General features: G+C 37.2%; 1 protein-coding gene across 10 annotated transcripts in view; it reads left to right on the forward strand.

Annotated features, from left to right (window-relative positions):
- The window catches only part of eya4 (EYA transcriptional coactivator and phosphatase 4), a 53746-nt gene extending 39733 nt beyond the window's left edge, over nt 1-14013 (forward strand). For 3 of the 10 annotated variants that reach the window (XM_067445858.1, XM_067445863.1, XM_067445864.1), the window contains 11 exons: nt 1516-1589; nt 2738-2918; nt 3665-3801; nt 3990-4073; nt 7122-7211; nt 7326-7384; nt 7578-7738; nt 9066-9180; nt 9274-9395; nt 10791-10891; nt 13221-14013. In XM_067445858.1, coding sequence (XP_067301959.1) covers nt 1516-1589; nt 2738-2918; nt 3665-3801; nt 3990-4073; nt 7122-7211; nt 7326-7384; nt 7578-7738; nt 9066-9180; nt 9274-9395; nt 10791-10891; nt 13221-13301 — 1205 coding nt within the window. In that variant the 3' untranslated portion in view covers nt 13302-14013. Of the gene's footprint in view, nt 1-1512; nt 1590-2737; nt 2919-3664; nt 3802-3989; nt 4074-7121; nt 7212-7325; nt 7385-7577; nt 7739-9065; nt 9181-9273; nt 9396-10633; nt 10735-10790; nt 10892-13220 lie in introns of all 10 variants that reach the window. The other 7 variants (XM_067445854.1, XM_067445859.1, XM_067445862.1 and 4 more) reach the window with 5 other exon arrangements.
- Nucleotides 14014-24433: the final 10420 nt, after the last annotated feature.

Genomic DNA, 24433 nt, shown 5'->3' on the forward strand with positions numbered 1-24433 from the left:
CATTGCTTCATAAAATTATTGTAGAGCCACTGTAGTGAGATGGGCTTTTAATGACGTCTTTAGTGCCTTTTGTGGGTCTTGAGAAAGGAAATGACATTGGGGGGTGTGTTTACATGCACACCAGTAAGTTGATAAATTTAAAAAAATCAGCTTATTGAAATTATCAGTTTTTCCGGTTTACATGCAAACCAGTAAACTGACAACGCAAGTAAACCGCATTTACATTAGTTTATTAATAAACCGGGTTATTTCCTTGTAGTGACGTAAAAAATAATAATGTTTGTATCTGACTCTGAGTTTTTCAAATGTAACGTCAAGTTGTGATGTTAAATAAAGCGTGCACCGTGTCCGCCGTAGATTTACGGCTCATATTATCCCTCATCAGTTACAGATGCAGCGTTTTGACTGAACCTCTTCTACTTCTGCTGCATGAGATAAGAACACATCTTTACAATTTTCTGGGTCTTAAAAGAGTCTGCATTTGTGATATATGTCCTTATTTCATGCAAAACGCTAGCTCGCTCTGTCTGGATGCATTTAAATCTGCTCTAAGTTTGCGTTTGTGTCACCTATCACAAACGCAAACTTAGAGCAGATTTAAGGAAACGGAAAGACCTCAATTGGATAGACCTACAACCAATCAGAGCAACGAAGCGACACATTGTCAAATGTCAACAGACAGAGCTCAACTGCACTGTGTTGCCAAGTCCGCGTTTTTTTCCATGGTTGTTTTATATGTCCAAGGGTTGAAGCGACTATTATGTGATAAATAGACCCATGAGTGTGAATTTTAGCAGGCAATCTTGCCAAAATAACACACATTTTACCCCCCAAACACCCTTTTTCCCCCAGAGATCCCCCCGAGAAGCTATTGTTTAGGGCTAGTAGTTGGCGGATTTTGTTGTAAAAACTTGGCAACCCTGTCTGCAACACGCGTTGGAATCATAGATGGCTGGAATAAACGATCTTAGCAGGTGTTGTAAAAAATAAAAGAATTTATTGATACACAGCGTACTTACCCAACATGATCATCATCTTTGAGAGAAATTAGGAAGGTGAATGCATATACAAACAAGCTCTCCGTTTAGGATTCGAGTAAATATAATCCAAGCCCCTTTGATGACGTGCATGATTACGTTACTGTTGATCATCTGTCCGTCTTCGTCTAAAGCCCGCCCTGATGATTTCATTGGTCCGAACAGTTTCTGTTCGAAGATAATTACTCCTCTATCGAGCGATGCCAGACCGAACTGCCCGACCTAAAAATGTTGTGGGCGGGGCTAGGTTCGGCTGGCATCCAGGCTAGAACAGAGGTCTTATGGGTGTCGAACGACACGATGGTAAGTAATTAATGACAAAATGTTCATTTTTGGGTGAACTAACCCTTTAAGGACAGTATTTTCTCTTATTATCTTACTGTTTGGGTGTTTCACTTTTGGGTGATATCTGTTAGTCAACATCTGGAGTCACATTAATTTTGACATTGATTCCACTGGATTTTCTCTCTCTCAGCAGGGTCAGGTTTCACAACCTCTCCTGGTCTCTACACTTCCAACAACTCCAATCCAGGCAACTTCACCACACAACAGGTACAGCCACACGCACACTGACAAACGCATACATACACACCAATAACGTCAGAGTTCAGCAAAGGACCGACAGTCTTTTTAAAACAGCCCAGACCTCTGAAAACAGGTCGCCATCCTTCATCTGAGAGAATTTATGCTTTTAGGACTTAATGTTTCCCTAAACTTTTATGATTAAAAGTGCTGCCAAAGAAAAGGACCCAACTACACTCAGACTCCCACTGATGAATTTAGCTGTGTAAACAAAGTGAGGTTCTGGCGATAGTTGAAATGAAGGAGCAAGCGGAATTAGGATGAAATGAGAGAGTGAAAGCAGTAGTGGAGTTTCGCTGAGAGCGTTTTACTACAGCGTTCATGTTTTTGAGCGAGTGAGTCAGTGACAGTTTTAGAGTCATCTCCAGTAAGAGATCCGTCTGTGTCTGTGCACGTAAAACTCTTTCAAAGATACAAGAGAAGTGATAAAAAGCTCTTTGTGGATGGGCCAGAAATCTGTGAGTTCCAGTTCTATAACTTTATCTGTTTCCCTCTTTATTATTCCCCTGATAAACTCCCTCTCTCTTTATTGTTCATTCATTTAAGTAGAATATACAACCTATATTCTTTCCACATTTCGCTTAATTATAGGGGCGAGCGGGGCTAGTCATCACACTCCAGTGTTCATTTATTTAGACTGAATGTACATTGGCTACAAAAAAGTTATTGCTTAGAGAAAAAAGAGAGTTTATACTTTGACCTTTTTGTGACAAAATACTCCAATAGTGGGCTTCAAACTTCAAGCACACTATTACGGTGTAAGTTGTCATTAAACAGCCTATTCAAGGTAATACAATTATAAAACAACTCATGAACTAGCAAAAACTTAACATGTAACATTAAACCTTTTATTTTAGAGTAGCCACAAATGATTCAATTATTAAATCCTACACATTTGTTTACATTTAATACATGACAACTTGCACCTAATTGAATTAAAAATACCCTGTCCACTTTCCAGTCAGTTTTTGGTTTGGTTTGAATTTGCAATTAATGAAAAGAGAAATTATTATTATATTTATTGTGTTTAAATTTTAAATGAACTAGTTTTAGGCATTCAATGTATTTATATGAATATATTTATAATAATATAATACAAATATTTTGTTTATTTGTAGCAGGAATATCCCTCCTATACAACTTTTGGGCAGAATCAGTATGCTCAGTATTACTCCACCTCCTCCTACGGTTCCTACATGACATCTAACAGCTCATTGGATGGCACAGGTTCAGTCTCCACCTATCAGCTGCAAGACTCCACCCCCATCATCACAGGGCAAGCGGCTGACCTGAATCCAGGTAGTTTTCTCTTTCACAGCTGCAAACGACACCCTAGCAACCTTTTATCATTGGCCTGGCACCAAACTTAGCATCATGGCAGCGATTTTTGCACAGGCAGTTTTCTGCAGAAAGTGAAAATTTGACATCCTAAACATCTCTACTCTTGTCTGTTATCTGTCAAACATGGGAAACTTGCCATTGCAGTTAGAGTTAATCATTCCAATAGCGCAGCAAATGACGCAGTTGAAAGGTAGAATAGATGTTGGAATGTTCTGTTACAGGGCTTTTGGCACGAAGGTGTTGTGTACTGTAGTTGTTGATTACGTTAGATAGAGCAATGGTGATTGGGGATTTTGTCCAGCAGGCCTAAAATTCAGTGGGGTCCTAGAGCTGCATTTCTCAGTGATTTAGCTTGGCTGCAGTTCAGCAGAGCTCATTACTGTAAACTTGCTCACACGCATACTTACACACACTACATTCTATCAGACGTGCCAGTTTCCTACTTTCATGACTTTCATGTAAAATGTGTACATGACTTGAAAATGTATGTACACAAGCATTGTCATTTTAGATCTACTGATACAATTCCATTATACAATGAAATACTGTGAAAGCAAATCATTATCTTTATTTCAGAATTTTCTGATTATAAAGTATTCGGCTGTTTTTTTGCCAAGGCACAAACATGCATATTTAAGCCAAGGAGCAATCTTTTTCAAAGCGTTGATGTGTCTCATAAATGTTTCTTGGTTACCCATATTCAGATGAGTTTGAGGCAGGGCAGAGCCCGTCCACGCCTATCAAGGAGATGGAGGACCGGGCGTGTCGAGGGGGTGGGCCTAAAGCAAGAGGGCGGGGCAGAAAGAACAACCCCTCCCCACCACCTGACAGCGATCTTGAGGTATGTTCAGATATATAGATAGACGGACGGACAGACAGATAGATAGATCACAAATGCAAGCTCCACAAATGCACACAAGGTTGTAGCAGATACTTAAATCATCTATGTAAATATGCTCTCACTACTTAATCGTTGTGTAATCACTGTTTGTTTACTGAGATCAACCATGTGTCTGCATGTTTTTACAGAGGGTGTTTGTTTGGGATCTGGATGAGACCATTATTGTGTTTCACTCACTCCTCACAGGCTCCTATGCACAGAAATACGGCAAGGTGAGAGCAAATACACATACTATAAACACATTAAACAGTAAGCATCCTCCTGCAAATTCCTGATTTAGTCTTCGTAAACCGACAATATGTAAGGTTGTGTCAGTGATATGATAACTGCCATAAATGGTTTAAGCAAAACCGATCAGCACATAGAATTTTGCCCGTTACCCTGATTTCTTTCTTGCTGACAATCTGGTGGCTTCCCTACTTTGCTTTTCCCTTGGTCTATAAAGCTACCGTATGCATTTAAAATTTAGGATTTAATTAAAAATATATATATTTTACTCAGCATTCGCTAGTAAATTTCACAAATAATTACTATGAAATGGCAACCAATACATTGAATTAAACATGAATTTCAAAGTACAAAAACTAAAGCATTTTCTTGTAAAACATTAATAAATAATTTTTTATAGTTTTTATATATTATATAATTTTTAATAGTTTATTTATTTATTTATATATTTTTTTACAGTGTATATCTTCAGAATGCAATGGAAAAATGTTAATCTTGACCTTACAGTGCATCCGGAAAGTATTCACAGTGCTTCACTTTTTCCACAAGTTATGTTACAGCCTTATTCCAAAATGGATAAAAAAATTATTTTCCTCAAATTTCTACAAACAATCACATGTACAGAAGTATTCATATCCTTTGCCATGACACTCAATATTGAGCTCACAATCATCTATGCAGCACTCCACCAATCAGGCATGTATGGCAGAGTGGCCAGGCGGCACATGACAGCCTGCCTGGTGTTTGCCAAAAGGCATCTGACGGACTCTCAGATCATGAGAACCAAATTCTCTGGTATGATGTCATGTCTGGAGGAAACCAGACACTGCTTATCACCTGGCCAATGCCATCCCTACAGTGAAGCATGATGGTGGCAGCATCAGGCTGTGGGGATGCTTTCAAAGGCAGGAACGGAGACTAGTCAGGATCGAGGGAAAGATGAATGCAGCAATGTACAGAGACATCTTTGATGACAATCTGGGGCGAAGGTTAATCTTTTAACAGGACAACGACCCTAAGCACACAGCCAAAATAACAAAGGAGTGGCTATGGGACAACTCTGTGAATTGAGTGGTCCGGCCAGAGCCTAGACTTGAACCCGATTGAACATCTCTGGAGAGATGCATCTCTGCACCGACGCTCCCCATCCAACCTGATGGAGCTTGAGAGGTCCTGCAAAGAAGAATGAGAGAAAATGCCTAAAAATAGATGGGCCAAGCTTGTAGCTTCATACTCAAAAATACTTGAGGCTGTAATTGGTGCCAAAGGTGCTTCAACAAAGTATTGAATAAAGGCTGTGAATACTTATCTACATGTGAATTTTTTTTTTTTTAATACATTTGCAAAGATGTTCTACTTGCACACTGTCATTATGGGGTAATGTTTGTAGAATTTTGAGGAAAATAATGATTTTAACCCGTTTTGCAATAAGGCTGTAACATAACCTAACGTGGAAAAAGTGAAACGCTGTGAATACTTTCTGGATGCTCTGTTTATTATGACTCCCTCAACTGTGCGCTTCTATCATAAGCAGAGTGCAGAAGAACACAGAGTAATTAGATTCAGCCCTGTGACGGCCGGACTCAAGGAGTGTGAAGCGTCAGACTTCTTCTGACACCTTCCCTTACTTCTTGTCGTTCAGTTTGTGAGAGACATAGAGACAGCTGCGGCTATTCACGGCTCTGGGGCTATTTCTGCTGGCTCTGTGACGATGAAAACCCTCCGTTCTTAGGCACTCCCGTCAGACACATTGCACATGCTGTCACGCTCAAGCGCCAGCACACAAGCACACACCGATCTATAAATTAATCACTGCGGTGATTGTGAAATTACCAAACCTCAGAGTTCAAAAGTGGGAAAAGCAGCTCTACGCCAGTATTTCACTGAATTGTTTATTTTGCTTGAAAAAAAAAAATTACCTCAATTATTTTTAAACGTATGCTTAGATTAAGTTTAAACATTTTCAAACAGTTGAATCATCATTTCCAATCTCTGTCAGTTTCGCCATTAACTTTGTGTGTGTGCTTTTCTATTCTCGTTCACTGTCTCAGCCAATCACCTCTGAGCCAACATACTCCATCACATATGATGATTTCTACAGCTGGGTGCCCTCCCCCTCTCTCGTTCTTTCACTGTGTGTGTAGTTTGAAGGGTGAGAGCGTCTGATGTTCTGAGACAAGTGTAGAATCTGTCATCATATGATGGAGATGGATCAGGGAACATTATATTCAACAAGCAAAATGTACATTTAAATTGTTAATATTGAGCCAAAACTGTAGAATTAGTGGCTGTATAACCTGCACTCTTAATCACTCATTTTATTGGTATTCCTCAATTACAAAAATCTGGTTGGCATTTGTTCTGTTTTTCAATAATTTTTGTTAATATTTTATATATATATATATATATATATATATATATATATATATATATATATATATATATATATTGCAGAAATACATTTAAAAAAAATGGTTATATATCTTTTTTTTTTTTTTTTTATGATGTTTATTTTGATTTGCCATGTTTTTTCTCCTAAAATGTGAATGCATTATGAGGGTTAAAATTGAGTTCTTATATTAATAATTCTTCTCTTATTGACTTACACAGAGAGATTTTTAAGTGTTCAAAATGGAATTGGCAGCAATTACGTCATTTTTAATTTTGTATAGTGAATTTCGATTGGTCCTCTGACTTAAATCTATTTGCATATTAAGTTCAACTTAAGATCCTTTACAGTTATAGCTGCCTTTACACTGATAATGACTCCATTTGCCATTTTGAAGAAAGGTTTCTGAGCTGTGAATGTCAGTGCATTCTGGTATAGCTTTCTCTGCAATACATTCAAAGCTGCCTTATAAGCGAAAAAGTATTTTAGGGGGCATCATAATAAATTTGCCTTCCTTTTGGAACAGTGTGATGCCTTAAAATGTTGCCAGAAAACAAAACACAAACTGAGTGTTCCGACAACAGCAAAACGAGGATGGTTATCAAGTAGAAAATGTCCTAATAATTACTATTTAAATTCTCAGGACCCTCCTCTGGCAGTGACGCTTGGTTTAAGGATGGAGGAGATGATCTTCAATCTTGCTGATACGCATCTATTTTTTAACGATTTAGAGGTAAGCAAACGCCTTTCCCTTTGACTATTTTTTATATTTCTTCCAGTCAGAGTGTTTGTAACACTGTGGCCCCCTGCTGGTTAACTGTAGTAACCCCACTATGTGTTTGAATAGGAGTGTGACCAGGTGCACATTGATGACGCCTCTTCAGATGATAACGGACAGGACCTCAGGTGAGTTTATCAGCTGTATAATTGGATTGATTTAACAGTATTTTATCTGACATTGATTTCCAAATATTCTTACATTTAAAGACACCCATTTCTTATTCAATGCAGCTGTAACAGAAAACCGTCAGCCCTAAATATGACTGAATATGTATTTAACTTGTACGTAAAACAAGATTGTTATTGTTATTATCAACAGTACTTACAGTTTTGCCACTGATGGCTTCCATGCAGCTGCAACAAGCGCAAGTCTCTGCCTAGCAACAGGTGTTAGGGGTGGAGTCGACTGGATGAGGAAGCTAGCCTTCCGATACAGAAGAGTCAAGGAGTTGTACTGCACCTACAAAAACAATGTGGGAGGTGAGATTGAATTACAAGTAGAAATATCTTAAAGTAGTTTTACAGGATTCATTTTACATTTCCATAACATTGTTATTTTAGTATTATTTATATAATATTATAGTATTTTATTTTTATATTTTCATTTTCATTTTGTTGTCCTATTGTCATTGTCATTCTTTTAAGAAAATATTAAAATGTTAAGTTTTTGATCTAATGTTTATATTTTATTAAAGCTTTCAATTAATGAAAATAATTTTTAAAAATACCCAGTGGATTGTTCAATTTAAATTATTCAGCATTATAAATAATAATTCATTTAGTAAAGGCTTTTCCACCATTGTGGAATCCCGGAATGCAACGTCATCTGATTATTTATTATTATTATTATCATTATTTTTAAAGTTGTGACAGAAAATGACTAAACCTTCTCTGATTTCACAGTCAGATTCTAAATATGGTATGTTCTGACACTATTAACAAAAAGCTATTAAAATTTAAAGTGACGTTTTGATAATTTAATTGTAAAACATTCAGATCTTAAGCATAATGGTTAATTCATATAACTACAACTATCTGTTCGTTTCTGCCATAATCCGTATTTTTCCAAATATAAGACAATGTTTGTTTTCTTGGAAATACATTTGAAAAAATTGAGTCGTCTTATATTTGGGGTCTAAACTTTTACATGTCAATAAATACACCCCCAACAATAGGTAGCGCCAAATGAGAGTAAAACAAGTGTTCCGCCCAGGACTGATAAACACAGTGGAGTCATTAAACAACTTTCATTAAGCAGCCAAAAAAATACTGTGTCAGAGTGTAATGTTAGAAGATGGCAAGCCAAAAAAACTGTCAAAGAGAAGTTTACCACAGACCTAAAAGTGGCTGCTTCGAATAAACTGAAGGCAAGTGTGTCAGTATGTAGCCAAAAAAGAAATAAGGGGCTACCCATAACCAGAGCCATCATCCAGCTGAAGGTACTAGATATCGCCAAAGAGCTGAACTTACCCACCAGCGAGGCCAATGATTTATTTATTTACACCCTTGCCTGTCAAAATCCTAAAGTGTCTGTTTTGATCCGGTGTAATGGTTAAGCGCTCTGACTTCAGGAAGAAAACGCTGTCTTTTCATCGCTATGTGCCTAAGGAAAAAACTGTCATATCCCCTGGATCAGATAGGTAATGCCGATTAAACACCTGTGTGCCATCATCTGTCACTACATAAAATCGTCTTATATCTTATATTCAAGATATATTATAATTGTCTTATATTCAGTACAATACGGTATTCATGCCATGAAATACACACAAGGAATGAATGTGTGTTTTTTTATGATCTTTTTCAGGGTTGCTGGGGCCGGCTAAGCGGGAGGCGTGGCTCCAGCTGAGGGCAGAGGTTGAGGCTCTCACGGACTCATGGCTGACCACTGCGCTCAAGTCCTTGTCAATCATCAGCTCCAGGTCTGTCTCTTCAGCATCATCAGCCTCTGTCATTGAGGACTATAGAAAGAAAAGAAAGAAAGAAAGAAATAAAAGATCTTTTCTCTTTCTCAGGAGTAACTGTGTTAACGTCTTGGTGACAACGACACAGTTAATACCTGCGCTCGCTAAGGTGTTGTTGTATAGCCTGGGCTCCGTGTTTCCCATTGAAAACATTTACAGTGCAACCAAAATAGGTGAGTTCTGTTACAGGTCCATGCAGAAAAAGGGTATTTAAAATAAAACAAGGGGAACAGGTGTGTGTGTGTGTGCGTGCGTGTGCGTGTGCGTGTGGAACATGCTTTGGCTCACAATATAGCATTAAATCATAAATCAGAACCGATCAGGATGATCTGATCATAGCTTTTCCATTCTCTCTCTGTCTGATCATGTGGAATTGATTCTGATTGTCTGATCTATCATCATCTTCCAACATTAAGTTCTTCTTTCGTTCCGCTCCTATATAAACAGCCGTTTTCATTCACAGTGGGTTTGTTCCGCTCTGTTCTGAAACAGCCTATTTGAGCTGATGTGTTGATTCTGGTGATTGTGATTTCTGTGTAAATACAGAACTACTTTTCCTGTCTTATATTAAATCTCAACTCTAGAAATGTGCATTTGGTTCCTCAAGTCATTCTATGACTATAATTACTAAAAGTGAAAATATATAAAACATTTTATTTGAATAAAGAAAGCACTATCAGTGATATTCAATTTAAATTTGTAAATATTATTTATTTTTTATTTAAAATGTCCATTTTCTTTTCATTTAAAATAAAATCCGAATGAAACTTTGTATTTTATTTAAAAAATATATACATAAAATAAAATCTAAATGTTATTTGTAAATTGTTATGCTTTTTATGTTGATACTAAACTATACAATTTAATATATAAATGTTATCTGTACCTTTTTATTTTGTTATTTTATTATTTAAATATATAAAATCCAAATGTTATTTGTAAAATTGTATGATTTCTTTTTATGTTGGCGCTACACAATTTAATCTAAATTATATTGATACTTTTTATTTGATATTTAATTAAAATATCCATGAAATAAAATACAAATGTTATTTGTAAAATTGTATGCTTTTTTATGTTGCCCTCACACAAATTTATTACAAAAACATTATTGAAGGAGCTTACGTTTCAAATCGAATTCATAATTGTGTGTGACTACTCCATAAAAATGCTTAGTTGTCTTGTTGAACCAAAGCCTGATTTTATTTCTCACGATTACAAATCTCATGCTCATGCACAAAATGTTTGGGAGGTGACTGTCGGTTTGAATTCATGCCATTTTATTTTTCTTCAAATGGGGGAAAAAAGCATCTCTTTTCCTTTCTGCTCTCAAATAATCGGTTGATGCGGCTTGTTCAGTTCTGAGTTTGTGCTTGTTAGTGTGTGTTAAGTCTATGCCTTGTTTCCGCAGGTAAAGAGAGCTGTTTTGAACGTATAGTATCCAGGTTTGGCACTAACATAACGTATGTTGTGATTGGCGATGGGCGCGATGAGGAGCATGCAGCCAGCCAGGTAAAATCTCACCTCTGACCCCAAGCCTCTGACCTCTCACCTTGTTTATGTTGCAGGCAAAGAGAGTTGCTTTGAGCGCGTAATGCAGAGGTTTGGCAGGAAGGTAGTGTATGTTGTTATTGGGGATGGTGTAGAAGAGGAGCAGGCCGCTGCCAAGGTAACGACCCCCAGGTGAACCAGAAGCAGTGTGTGACTTCTCAGATTGGACTTCCTGCCTGTGTGTGCTGTAGAGCTTTAGATGAAACTGATCGGCAGCTTGTGTGCTTCATTTATTTCCTCGTCTGTAGTTTAAATGTGGACGTAGCGGTTGCTTTTTTCCTCTGATCATCTGAGACTAGCTTTTCTTTCTCAGATCCCAAGCGATCTAGAACGGAGCTATTCAACCGAGGGTTCTCTAAGTTCTCAAGCATCTAATCGCATCCCAAATGACACCAGTACTAACTCTGTCTGAGATTAGATTGAGAGTGTGTAGATGATCTGCTGAGATGCTGAACCTAAAGACCCAGTTGAATACTTTTGTTCTAGGAAACTACTATGCAGCATTTCTAAACAAAGTTTGTGCAATGGTGTTAGTTTTTATGAACACTATACCGTTCAAAAAATTTGGAGTCCAAAAGATAAAAAAGGTATATTGCTTTCCACAACATTGATATTAATGATAAATGTCTCTTGAGCAGCAAATCAGCATATGAGAATGACTTCTGAAGGATCACGTGGCATTGAGCACTGGAGTAATGATGATGAAAATTCAGCTTTGCATCACAGGAATAAATTATATTTTAATAAATATTAAAGTAGAAAACAGTTATTTTAAATTGTAAAAATATTTTACAATATTAGTTTTTACTGTATTTTTGATCCAATAAATAGTCTGTTTGAGCGTAAGAGACTTCTTTCAAAAACATTACAAAATCTTTCCGACCCCAAACTTTTGAACGGTAGTGTATGGCAAAAAAAAAAGAGGATATTTTGCGAAAAAGAGTTTCTATTTCGCAAGTCTTTAACTTGCTACGGTGAAGGATTTGTAAAGGGTTTTTTCAAAATGATGTTAAAAAATGTTTTAATCAATAATATAAAACTAATTTCAATAATATTTAGATTGTACTGAAAGCACTTTACAATAAGGTTCAATTTGTAACTAATAAATTATTAGTATAATTAAAATGAACATTTAACTATATTAATAAATAATGTAAAATATTATTAATTTAAAAATCATATACATTAATATTAACAAAATTAATCTTTGTGTAAAGTGTGGTAGCAGCTCAATGTAAAAACGCCACATAATGTAATACACATTACATTATTATTATAATAAAATGTTTATAATGTAAACATTAATGTATCTCAGAATGTTATAAAATCTTGAGCTCATAATGCAATAACAATTTGTACATTATGAGAAAATGATTACATTATAAACTCACCAAAAACATGTCATATTTTCATTATTGTAATTGAAATTTATTGTAAAATTAATTATTTATTGTTAATAATTACATTATTGTAATTATTCCCTTACAGTACAATTTAAAACATCTAATCAAATCAGATACATAAATATTATCAGAACGTAGCCTTAAACTACCTGTAAAATGCAACATTTAAATATTCATGCAATTATTATTATTATTATATGTTTATTAAACATAAAGCATTTGTATTCCTTTACAGTACATTCTCAAAATCTAAATCCACATAAATTAATACAATTTTGCACCTTTAAACTTCAACATACTATCAGTAATCTGGTGGATTTTGTAGGCAGGTTAAGACTAGATTTAGATTTGTTAAATGTACTGTAAAGGAATACCAATGCTTTGTTTATTAATAATAATAATAATAATAATAATAATAATAATAATAATAATAATAATAATAATAATAATGGCATGGATATTTAAATTGGCTGCGTTCAGTTAAGTTGCGGGTAGTTTAAGACTGGATTTAGATGTTTAAAAATGTACTGTAAGGGAATACAAGCTTTTTTATGTTTTAAAAGCTATTACAATAATGAAAATGACATGTTTTGGTGAGTTTATAATGTAATAAATTTCTCATAATGCGAAAATTTATGAGCTCAAGATTTTATTACATCTTGAGAAAATTGTTACATTATAACTTTTTTTTTTTACAATAATAATGTAATGCATATTGCATTATGTGGCATTATTACATTGAGTTGCTACAAGTGTCACTTATGTTAAGCTATCTAATAAAAAATGTGTTTGCAAATGCTTTACTAAACTCTTTATAAACCCTCTGGACTAAATAATGTGTCAGAGACTTGTTATTATTCATCTTTTGGGGTCTGGTTGTTGGATCTCTCACCTCCTTTTTTAGGATTAAAGAGAACTGTTGTGAGCTATAACCAAATCTAAGCGGCTGACTCAATGAATTAATTGGTAGAAAATGTTAAGGAAAGATATTCCGTATGCATGACTCTTTTCAAACGCAACCTCACATTGTGTTTTTCCCCACAGCACAACATGCCCTTCTGGCGGATATCCAGCCACTCTGACCTGCTTGCCCTCCATCAAGCACTGGAGTTCGAGTACCTGTAACACTCGACACCTGTATCATAGGCCTTTTTTTGTACAACTATTTAAGAACAAGAGTACACTGCAATCTCTTTTTATGTTGTTGTTGTTGTCTTTTCAATTATTTTTAAGAAAACTCTGGCTTTTAAGATAATTCTGCACTGTCTTAAGAAGACTAGGACAGACTAGTATGAGGGAAAATGGGGTTATAATGGTCAAACCAGGCTTGTACAGAGCTTACTAAGGTCTTACGTCACACACACTGCATTTCATGTCTGAATGTGGTGAGTTCTTCAGGGGTTAAGATGAACCCTTGAAAGCACATATATCCACACTCATCTACAGGAACTTTATCTCTGTCTGTTCTGTAGACTTCATCTCCACTTAAACAACCCAAGCGCTGTATTCTAACAAGGAGCATTTAGAATAGACACACAACTCATGTAAATTATTTTACAGGAACTAGATTAAACACTAAAGGACGCTGTGTTTTCACATGGTATCGTTTTGTTTGTGTCTGTTTTTTTGTAAGTTTTTGGCAAAAAAAAAGAGTCTGTGTATAATTTGTTGTGCCTTATAAGATGTTTTGTGTGTCAGTTTTTATTTTGAGAATGTATGTAGATAAACAAAAAATGTAAACATTGAGATTTTCTTGAGTTCACTATTTTCTAAATGTAAAAACCCCTGCTTAATCTGCTGTCAATACTGGTGCCTCTGAAGAAAGGACATTTACAATCCAAAGAATCTTTTTTTTTTTTTTTTTTTTTTTTTTTTTTTTTGAGGAAACGCTCATTTGTATTTTGATTCAAGTCATGACAGATGGAAAGAAATGCTAAATAAAAGTCAAGCATCAGAAAAAAAACTGTTAACGCTTTAATGGGATTGGCAATTAATTTGTTGTGGTATTTACTATTAAAGGGGATATATTATGCCCCTTTTCACAACCGCTGGTGTCCCCAGAATGTGCCTGTGATGTTTCAGCTCAAAATATCCCCCAGATTATTTCCGAGTCCACTCAAGTCCAATTCAAAATATTCATGATTATTACTCTATGTTAATATTTCTAGTTAATAATTGATGTTTGACACTTCCAATGATGTGACTCGGGGGCGTAGTTTATGGGGGGATGTAACGGATAACCCCCCTAATATTCAAATCCCTCAGTTACAACCCCCCCCCCCCCCCATATTTCAACATGAAAATCACAGTAGATCAAAATAAAAATATGTAGAATTCATTTGTTTTGAAACAATAATTTTGTTACTAATCAAATATGAGTTTTTCATAATAAATCGGACAAAAAATACTCCCCCTCCATTGAAGCGATTGGTAACGCCCAACCAATGAGTCGCACTTTCACCAAAACAACGCGAGTGGTGTTTGAATCAATCGAATGGGAGAGCAAACGTTAGCGCCAAAAATGAAGAGAAGTGCTGCACAGCGGACTATATTTAACTGCTGGTCAGAGAGGGATGCAAAAAATAAATTAAGCATCTCCGTTACTGAGAATGAGGTATGCAAATATTGTGTAATAGCTAAGTGCACACCACTTAGCTAGCTAATCCATTGCAATGTATTTAACGTTAGCTATAACTATCAGTAAAACAAGTTACCAAAGCAGCCGTCTGTTTTGCTAGTTCATTTTTCAGTAGTGTTTGTAATTATCAACGACAAAAGTATTCATATCGGTGTTTGTTTTCTTCCTAAATTAATTTGACTTTTAAACGAATTGGATGAATGAACGATGAGTGGTTCACTCATTTAAACAGTGATTCGCTGCCGTCTACTGGCGGTTTCAATACTTAATTTCTTTCTTTTTATAATCTCTACTATGTTAGAATTTTTTGAATGATTATACACAAATTTCATAGCGTTATGAGGTGTAAGATCTTTTGACATGTTTTTATTACAGATTCGAGGTAAATATACCAGCAGGCTAGAAAAATCAGCAGAGGGGGAGGAGGAGCAGGTGATCAGGTAAAGAAAAACAGCTGCTTTGTATAGATAGATAGAAATGATCCAATAACAATACACACACACGTCTGCTAAAAAAAAAGACCAAATGTCTGTTACATCTGTTATTCAGTTTGCATATAAGAGTCAAAGAGTTCATACAGGTCCTTCTCATTTTCCATAATGTAATGACAAAATTAAACTTTCATATATTTTAGATTCATTGCACACCAACTGAAATATTTCAGGTCTTCTATTGTTTTAATACTGATGATTTTGGCATACAGCTCATGAAAACCCTTTAAATTCATATCTCAAAAAATGAGCATATCATGAAAAGGTTCTCTAAACGCGCTATTAACCTAATCATCTGAATCAACTAATTAACTCTAAACACCTGCAAAAGATTCCTGAGGCTTTTAAAAACTCCCAGCCTGGTTCATTACTTAAAACTGCAATAATGGGTAAGACTGCCGACCCGATCCTGTCCAGAAGGCCATCATTGACACCCTCAAGCGAGAGGGTAAGACACAGAAAGAAATTTCTGAACGAATAGACTGTTCCCAGAGTACTGTATCAAGGCAGCTCAGTGGGAAGTCTGTGGGAAGGAAAAAGTGTGGCAAAAAATGCTGCACAACGAGAAGAGGTGACCGGACCCTGAGGAAGATTGTGGAGAAGGACCGATTCCAGACCTTGGGGGACCTGCGGAAGCAGTGGACTGAGTCTGGAGTAGAAACATCCAGAGCCACCGTGCACAGGCGTGTGCAGGAAATGGGCTACAGGTGCCGCATTCCCCAGGTCAAGCCACTTTTGGGCTACAGAGAAGCAGCACAAGACTGTTGCTCAGTGGTCCAAAGTACTTTTTTCGGATGAAAGCTAATTTTGCATGTCATTCAGAAATCAAGGTGCCAGAGTCTGGAGGAAGTGTAAATATAACTATGATTGCACCAGCTCTCTCACGACCCTTTGTGAACTCGGTCTCGACTCGAATGAGCTGGTCTCGACTACAACACTGATTATAGCTTGTGAAATTTGCATTTTGGGTGTAAGCAAAAACGCAATGTTTTTGTGTGTGTCCCTTTAAATGAAAAGGAGCTACTACTCCCCACCCCACTTCCAGCTGCTTCTTTACACGAGTATGGAATGTCAAAGTTGCCAATATTAAAAATAAATAAATACATAAATAAATATACAAAGAAATTTATAAAAGCAAAAATGAATGAATATATAAATAAATGTATACATAAATATACATAGAAAAGCAAAAAAATAAAAATGAATAATTATTTATACATGTATTTCCATATTTATGTATTTATTTTATTTATTTCCACATTTATTACTTCCTATGTTTATTTGTGCGTAGGGAAATGAGGATGGGTTTACCTCAAAATATAACAATCGAGCTCAGAGTAGGCGAGAGCGAAGCGTTGAGGCCAGAGTGACACCTTGTGGTGTGCCCAAAATACAATAAGTATAGTCTACTGATGTTGATACTGTCTGTGATGAAGGACTTGGATATGCATATGGCCAAAATCTTATATCACGGGTTAATTCAGATCACCCTAACTGTAGCCTATTTTGTTGTAAAATGTCCTGGTCTAACAAATAAACAGCATCTTCAGCAGATCTGATTACAGGGACTCTGAAAGGGAAGTGATTGGTCCATTCTTATTATATCATCCAAAATCCTGTTTGTGGCTCAGCAAACTGTCATAAATCATCTTTAAAACTGACACTGAAGATTTAGTACAACACTTCACTTAAAGTATGACAGAGATGCTTAATAACCACCGTAAGCGTAGCTTTGAGCAAATTAGGCATGTGCCGATATCAATTTTTCATGCTGCGATTAATTGATGACGTTTTATCACGATATACGATATTATCACGATATTTAAATAAGTTGCAAAAAAAAGTGTTGCCATAGCATAACAGCTTTAAGAACTATTTTTGTAAGAACAAAAATAACTGAATGTTTAAATACAATAATGCACCAAAAATATATACAGCTCTGGAAAAAAATTAAGAGACCCCTCATTGAGAAATCAATGTTATGTGGTCTCTTGATTTTTTTCAGAGCTGTAAAAGTAAAATTTTCAAACAGGTTAAAGTGCAAAAGAATTAGGCTATAAAGAACAACAGGTAGGCTTACAAATTACAATAAGGGTTCATTATTTAATGCATTAACTAAGACTGAGCAATAGCTACATTTGGTACAGAAAGTATAATGTTTTTGGTAATGTTAGTTAAGAAATACTGATCATTGTTAGTTTTATCATAGGTCCATTAAAAGTTATTTTGATTTTGATTTTAATGTTATTAAAAAGTAACTAAGAAATTAACATAGAATGATTATTTCTTTATAAGTATTTTTCATTGTCAGTTTGGTAATAATGAATTAACATGTTAACTAATGAAGTCGTATCTCAAAGTTATACTGAACAATAACAAATAATTAGAACAGTTTTAATTATTAGGGCATGTTGTAATCCAGATTAAAACATAAAAATGTTTAAATTTGAAAATAAATAGCCTATTAAGTCTTTAAGTATTAAGTATTTAGTGCTGTGATGAACAACATTGAGATTACAAAAACGAATGGCTGTTTTAAAAACTACACGCGTTTATGTTTGTTTGCTGGTTCCCGGGGTAACAGCCGCATTCTGCAGTTCATCAGCGCCCCCTGCTGTCACTGAGCGGCACTTCAGCAGCGAGTCTCCTTCACCGGTTCAGTCATGTGCAAACGCACGTTGGGCTTGTTTATATCTGAGCGCGTGTCCCTTTGACGCAGAATACAGCGGTGTTGAGCATTTATACGGTTGATGGGCAAAGTATTCTTGAGTGCATTATAAAAAAATTATAAATTGTTAATAAATTATTATTTACGATATTTTAAAGTGCCCACGATAACAATATTGTGCATATTCATTATCGTGATAAATCGCATTATCGAAAATCGGCACATGTCTAGAGCAAATAGTTGTTTTACTAGTCAATTCTTAGCAGTGTTCTTGCAAGTAATTCTCAGAGGCTTGATACATACAGGTCCAGGTTATAATCTAAGAACACACACATTAACAGCCTAAAAATCCCACAGCATCTTGGCATTTCTGATCTTGGTTGGAAGAGAAAGAAAAAAAGTCAAGTCCAAGCGGCAACCTCCAACCTCCAGTGGGAACATCTCTCTTGAAGCCAATACGGAAGGAATGTAAACTGTAATTCCTTAACTGGCCACTAGGGACAGGCTCTAGAAGGGAGCAGAATCTCATTGAGCCCAATGTTTAAAGGGGTACTTCAGCACTGGGAAGATGAATCTGTATTTAAACTGGGCCATCAATGCAGTAGAAATGTGAAATTATTTTTGAATTTTGTGCCTTCTAGACTGAGAAAAGACAGAAAATTTATTTTTGTCCCATGGGGATGAAAGACTACAATTCCCAGAATGCTTCGCTGCCCTGTGAGGCCATTCCCAACGCAACCAACTTCATTACTGTGACTGAGTTAGAGACACTACAATTAAAAACTGAACGTGTCTGTTCAATATAATGAGTGAGTGACCGAGCGATTCTCACAGCACTGAGCACTAACTGCAGGAGTGATGCTGAGGTAATCGCGACTACACTCGCGGCATACACTCACAACACGAGTTCAGTCTGGCGCGTTTTAGTTCATGCCTTTGCAAGCTTAACTTTCATAGAAATGAATTTGAGAAGTTAAAAGACTTACATTGCTCACCATAGCTCCGTTTAAATGATCCTGTCTGCAAGCTGAGCTCTCCCTGCAAGCTGAGTGTAATCTCCCATCCCCCAATGCCGGATTCAAAACATGCGGAAATGGCTCCCTCTGCTGGCTGTAGTCTTTAGCCTCTGGGCAAACATTCCTCCTATGATGCAAAAATCGTCATTTTGCATCATAGGAGGAATTTTTCCAGAAATAAAATGCATAAATCTCTCGTCTCAGGGAGATATGAGAGGGGAAAGCACAATCATTTGAATATTCTCCAGGGTTTCTACTGATACAAAGCCATATGCTAATCGCTGAAGTAACCCTTTAAATTCTCAACTTTACAGCAGAAAAAAAAACATGTTTACAGCCTGGTACAAATTGTGGTTTTGGCTTATAAGGCTAATTTTGATCTCCATGACAACTGTGAGGGGGATGATTTTTTTTTATAACTCAATTGTTTACGTTACATAAAGTCTTAAAGTTCTGCATAATTAAGGGCGTGGTTACAAGTGGATAGCCATTTATCTGCCGTCTATAGTTATTGCGTCACCTCAGCTCCGCGCACATCCCGCCTTTTTGCCCATTTTCTGTTATCCGGGAGTGACACGCGATGACTCGCTCACAAGATGGCAACGCCCAGCTCGACCCTACTTTAAGATTCAGAACGGCTTATCGGAATCCTATGGGTGACGTCACGGACACTACATCCATATTTTTTTACAGTCTATGGTCAAGTCCCACATACAAAAGCTTGCCACTTGTCAGTCCACTGTAATGATTAATGTGCAACTACATCTACACCACCGTTTTAGCACTGTAGTGACGAATATGCATTCAATTCTCAATTGTTTCTTAAAGCAGCACTTGGCAACTTTTGCTCTCGGTCCCCCTACAGTTGGGAAAAAATAATGTCCTCAACTACTGTCGTAAGCTCTGTAATCCTACAACAGGGGATGCCATCGCGCGTGCATTTGTTGACATGACAACCCTAATAGCCCTGAACTAGTAATGCGCGGGTCGTCTCATAACCCGCGGACCCCGTATGTCTATTTAATGGTCGCGGGGCGGGTTGTAAAAATATATACAGTGGTCAGGGATGTGATTTTTCCGGATTAATCCGGAATTCCGGATTTTATGACCTGAAAATGTGACCTACGTAAATCATGCAGATCTGTAAAAAAAAAAAAAAAAAGGGCGGGGGCGGGGGGGGGGGGGGGGGATTGGTGGGTTGACCGTCATCTCACAGCCGTCACCATGGTAAGCCGGGTCGAAACCACGATCGCGGGATGGGCAACAAGGACTGTATCGTGACAAGAACATCACCGGATCGGATGATCTGGGTATACTATTGCTTGTGTCTATATATAACCTATAAGTTACTAATTTGACTTTGTTGTCGATTGATTAGATGATCGATTTTGATTGATTTTCCACTATGGCAGGATGTTTAAGCTGCATTTAACATTAACTTGACAGCTAACATTACTTGTATTTGCTAGCACTAGCTATATGCAAACAGCGCGCTTTTCGGCGCCCCCCGCTTTTTTCACGTCAGTTTGGGTGACAAAGTCATCTGAAGCCATTCCATAGCTTAACCCTTAAATGCATGACTGTTTCGCCAAACATTCTTACATATTGGGGACCCGGTTCTATATTTAACATGGATAACGTTAGACCGCTCTACCTGTCGCGATAATATATACAACTCCTGATGTTAGAGTAACAGCTACAGAAGAATAAAATAAAACGTATTTCGTTACCTTTTGGAGCTTGGAAGGGTTCAGTTTGAGCCGATGTTTAATACCATCATCATATTTCCTCGTCAGAGCTGGTTTACCAGTATATTCAGCATTTGCCTCATATTCGCGATCTTACGCATATTCGCCAACTCATTTTCAACGTCTTCAAAATCAATATTTTGCACACTGACAGCTTCTTGACCACATCCATCATCAAGAGACAGTGACACTAACATATGATTGTGTTTAGTACTTGCTCTCTGCAGTAAATCACTGAGTCATTTCAAGTTTTGCAGATTATAATTATTGTTTCGTTTTCTGTCAGAGGTAACTATGAGTGAAACGTCACATCATCATTGTGTATCAGACATCGCCACCTTGTGGAATAAATGTGAATTGCACCCCCATTTCGTCATTATAGATTAATTTATCATGCCAGGCGCAAATTCCAAAAGAAACGTGTAGAGGCTCTAAAAAAGCTTTCTACAAAGGCTAAAGAGTCATAGAAAAATTGAGGCCTTCTTTTGACATGAAAATGTGCATGTTGCACATTTAGCTATTAAAATTGGGTAAAAATGCATCCACCAAATAATTAGTTATTTTTCATACTGTACAAAAAAGGTATTACAATAAAATGTATTTTTTTGTTCAAATAAGTTGTTATGGGTCCTGCTTTACTGTCCGTATTGATCCGCCACCAGTTTGTTCGGCGCGGCGCGGCGGGGGTGGGGTTGGTCTATATTATAAAATATGGTATATTTTCCTGCTTTTTTGTCCTTAGCCAATCACATGCCTGAGTGGTGCGGGCCAAATAACTTCATAAAAGCGACCCCGCGGGTTGGTGCAGCACTAACAGTTAACTTACCCTGAACACTGCAGGAGTTCACATGCAGGTGTTCTTCTGGCGTTGCGTGTGAAATGTCTTCATCCCAGGTACAGTCAGTGGCATATGTTTCAGCATGTCATATGAATATAATTTCATGGGTTTTATTTTTTTCCAAACGCCAAATAATCACGATGCTCAAGTTTACAAGCCAGCGTTATTATAGTAGTCTATTGGTTACCGTTTTACAGAATCTATATGAAACTTCAGTTCAATGTTTGAGTGGTAGGTAATCACCATAACAAGCATGACAGCATCGGTCGGGCACGCCTCCTTCAGCTCACGCCGACGAGCAAACACTGGCCCAATGTTGATCCTCGTCCTGCCTTTAATCCCATCACTTTTTCGTGTCCTCTTATTGCTTTCCTCCAACAAAACCTTTTCTTTCTTATTTGTCTGTGCTGCTTCGGACATGACTATATTATCCGACGAAAAAGTTGGGCTCGCACGTCTGAATTTAAGGAAGTGTGGGTGTTGGTGGAAGTGACGTATATGCCCTAAAGCAGTCTAATTTTGTAGTTCTTTTTTTTTCTTGGGTTACTACCCGAAACCCGAAGTTTAAAAGTACGATTAAAAACGATACAGACCCCATCAAGCTAGGGCCAGAGCCGATCCTGAACTCCCTGGGGCCCTAAGCAAAATTCTGCTAAGGGGCCCTCCTACCTGACCCGTAAGCTATTTAAACCATTTGCCAGTGCCATGCAGTTACACCTGACACCTTAGTGCTCCCAATACAATCCTTCCTCCTTTGAACAAAACAGTCAAAGAATGAGGTTCAAACAAACAATATTTATTAAAGAGTATTTTCTATATGATCTTAAAATAGTACTTGCTGAAGAAGACGGCTTTACTGTTGGTGAATCAGGCTGTACTGGGTCTGTGCTAGTACTGGCTGAGGCTGGATGTGGATCATCTGGGTCTGTGCTAGGACTGTCTGAGGCTGGATGTGGATCATCTGGGTCTGTGCTAGGACTGTCTGAGGCTGGATGTGGATCATCTGGGTCTGTGCTAGTACTGGCTGAGGCTGGATGTGGATCATCTGGGTCTGTGCTAGTACTGGCTGAGGCTGGATGTGGATCATCTGGGTCTGTGCTAGTACTGGCTGAGGCTGGATGTGGATCATCTGGGTCTGTGCTAGTACTGGCTGAGGCTGGATGTGGATCATCTGGGTCTGTGCTAGTACTGGCTGAGGCTGGATGTGGATCATCTGGGTCTGTGCTAGTACTGGCAGATGATCCAGCATCTCCTCTACATACAAACTTAAGCATAGCACCTGCAAATTATAGATAAAACAATTTATAAGCAGCATCAGAACCATTCAAACTGGCTCCCCCAGATTTTCTTTTATACATTTTCAAATATAAAATACTATTTATTGTATGGCTTGGCTCTTGTAATGTTTAACAAACTAGTAATTCATATATCAAGAATCTCTGTGAGTGAGGACATTGTTGATATCAAGAATTCACTTTTGTACAAGTGAACATGTAATCCCTGACATCAAAAAGACATTGTTACTAGTAAAAAATTCCATACCAAGAATTCACTATTAAACAGTGAACATTTATTGACATTAAAAATGCCTAAATTGTCAATAAATAAAAGCTAAAATGGCTTGCCACAGGATGCTACTGTGTTTTATATTATGCATGTTAAAGCAATATTTGATTTATTGTAATTATTTACTGAGATGTGCATCCATATTGACCAGTATGTCTAGCTAATTAATATCAACATTTTAAATTCAATATAGCCTATTAATCAATAGTCAATCAAGGTCAAATTGTCAATACATTGCTTTCCATCTTGCATAATTCATGCAGTAGGCTAGTTTAGTTTTAGCTAAACATTGACTAAGACTATAATCATTGTCTTGTTTTAAAATTATGTAGCCTATGTGCACTTATGATGAGGAGGACCATCATGCCCATATATTGTTCTGTCGGTCTGGTATCCACAGATATTTCTGCTGGAAAATACACGTTTCGTTTCGTGCACGCGCATATAAACGCATGTTCAAGCACGACGCGGATCTTGTCCGAGCTGCAGTAAACAAACACTGGTGCCGTTTATCAACAACAACAAAAAACTTAATTTTCAGGCACAAAGACAGAACACAGCCCTGAAAGCGGCTGGCATTAGCTAGCTAGACAGACCAAGAGATGCATAGCTTGCCTGTCCATCTTAGCAAGACAACATAAGAGATGCACATCAACTTAACCTTAGGGTAGGCCTACTGTTATTTGCTGACATCAAACTTGAAGAACAAGTTTACCTGATTGCTGTTCCTGCAATTCACTCTCATGGTGGTTTTTCCCTCTTTTCATGGCCAGAAGGATAATTCCACTTAATTTTATCATCAGTGTTTAACATTGATTGACGCGCTTTGACACAAGACAGAGGCGGGGCCTTGAGTAAATTGCGGGCGCAGCTTGCGTAGTGAGCGTATAGGGCTGTTTGGCTCTGGCTATGGCAGACGTGTCATTCAACCTATTCAGGGTCCCCGCGGAGTCTTAAAAAGTCTTAAAAGTATTAAATTTCAAAATCAAAATATAAGGCCTTAAAAAGTCTTAAATTCGCGGAAGCACTGCGTTCTAGGTCTTAAATAATGTTTAACAGGTCTTAATTTTCCTACGTTCATGTACGCTACCTCATTGAAATGCTCTCGCCTCCCGCAGCACGCGCGCACGTGTGTGTGTGTGTGTGTGTGTTTGTTCTGTGGTGTTTGTAGTTCTTTCTTTCGCTAGACCAACTATTGTTCGCTCTAGTACAACTACAAATTAGACAAGCATGCCACGTGTATTGCAGCCAATCAGCTTTCGTGTTATTGGCACGAGCCTCTTTCTGATCGT

This window comes from Pseudorasbora parva, chromosome 6 (assembly GCF_024679245.1).
Source record: "Pseudorasbora parva isolate DD20220531a chromosome 6, ASM2467924v1, whole genome shotgun sequence".
NCBI classification, from domain to species: Eukaryota; Metazoa; Chordata; class Actinopteri; order Cypriniformes; family Gobionidae; genus Pseudorasbora; species Pseudorasbora parva.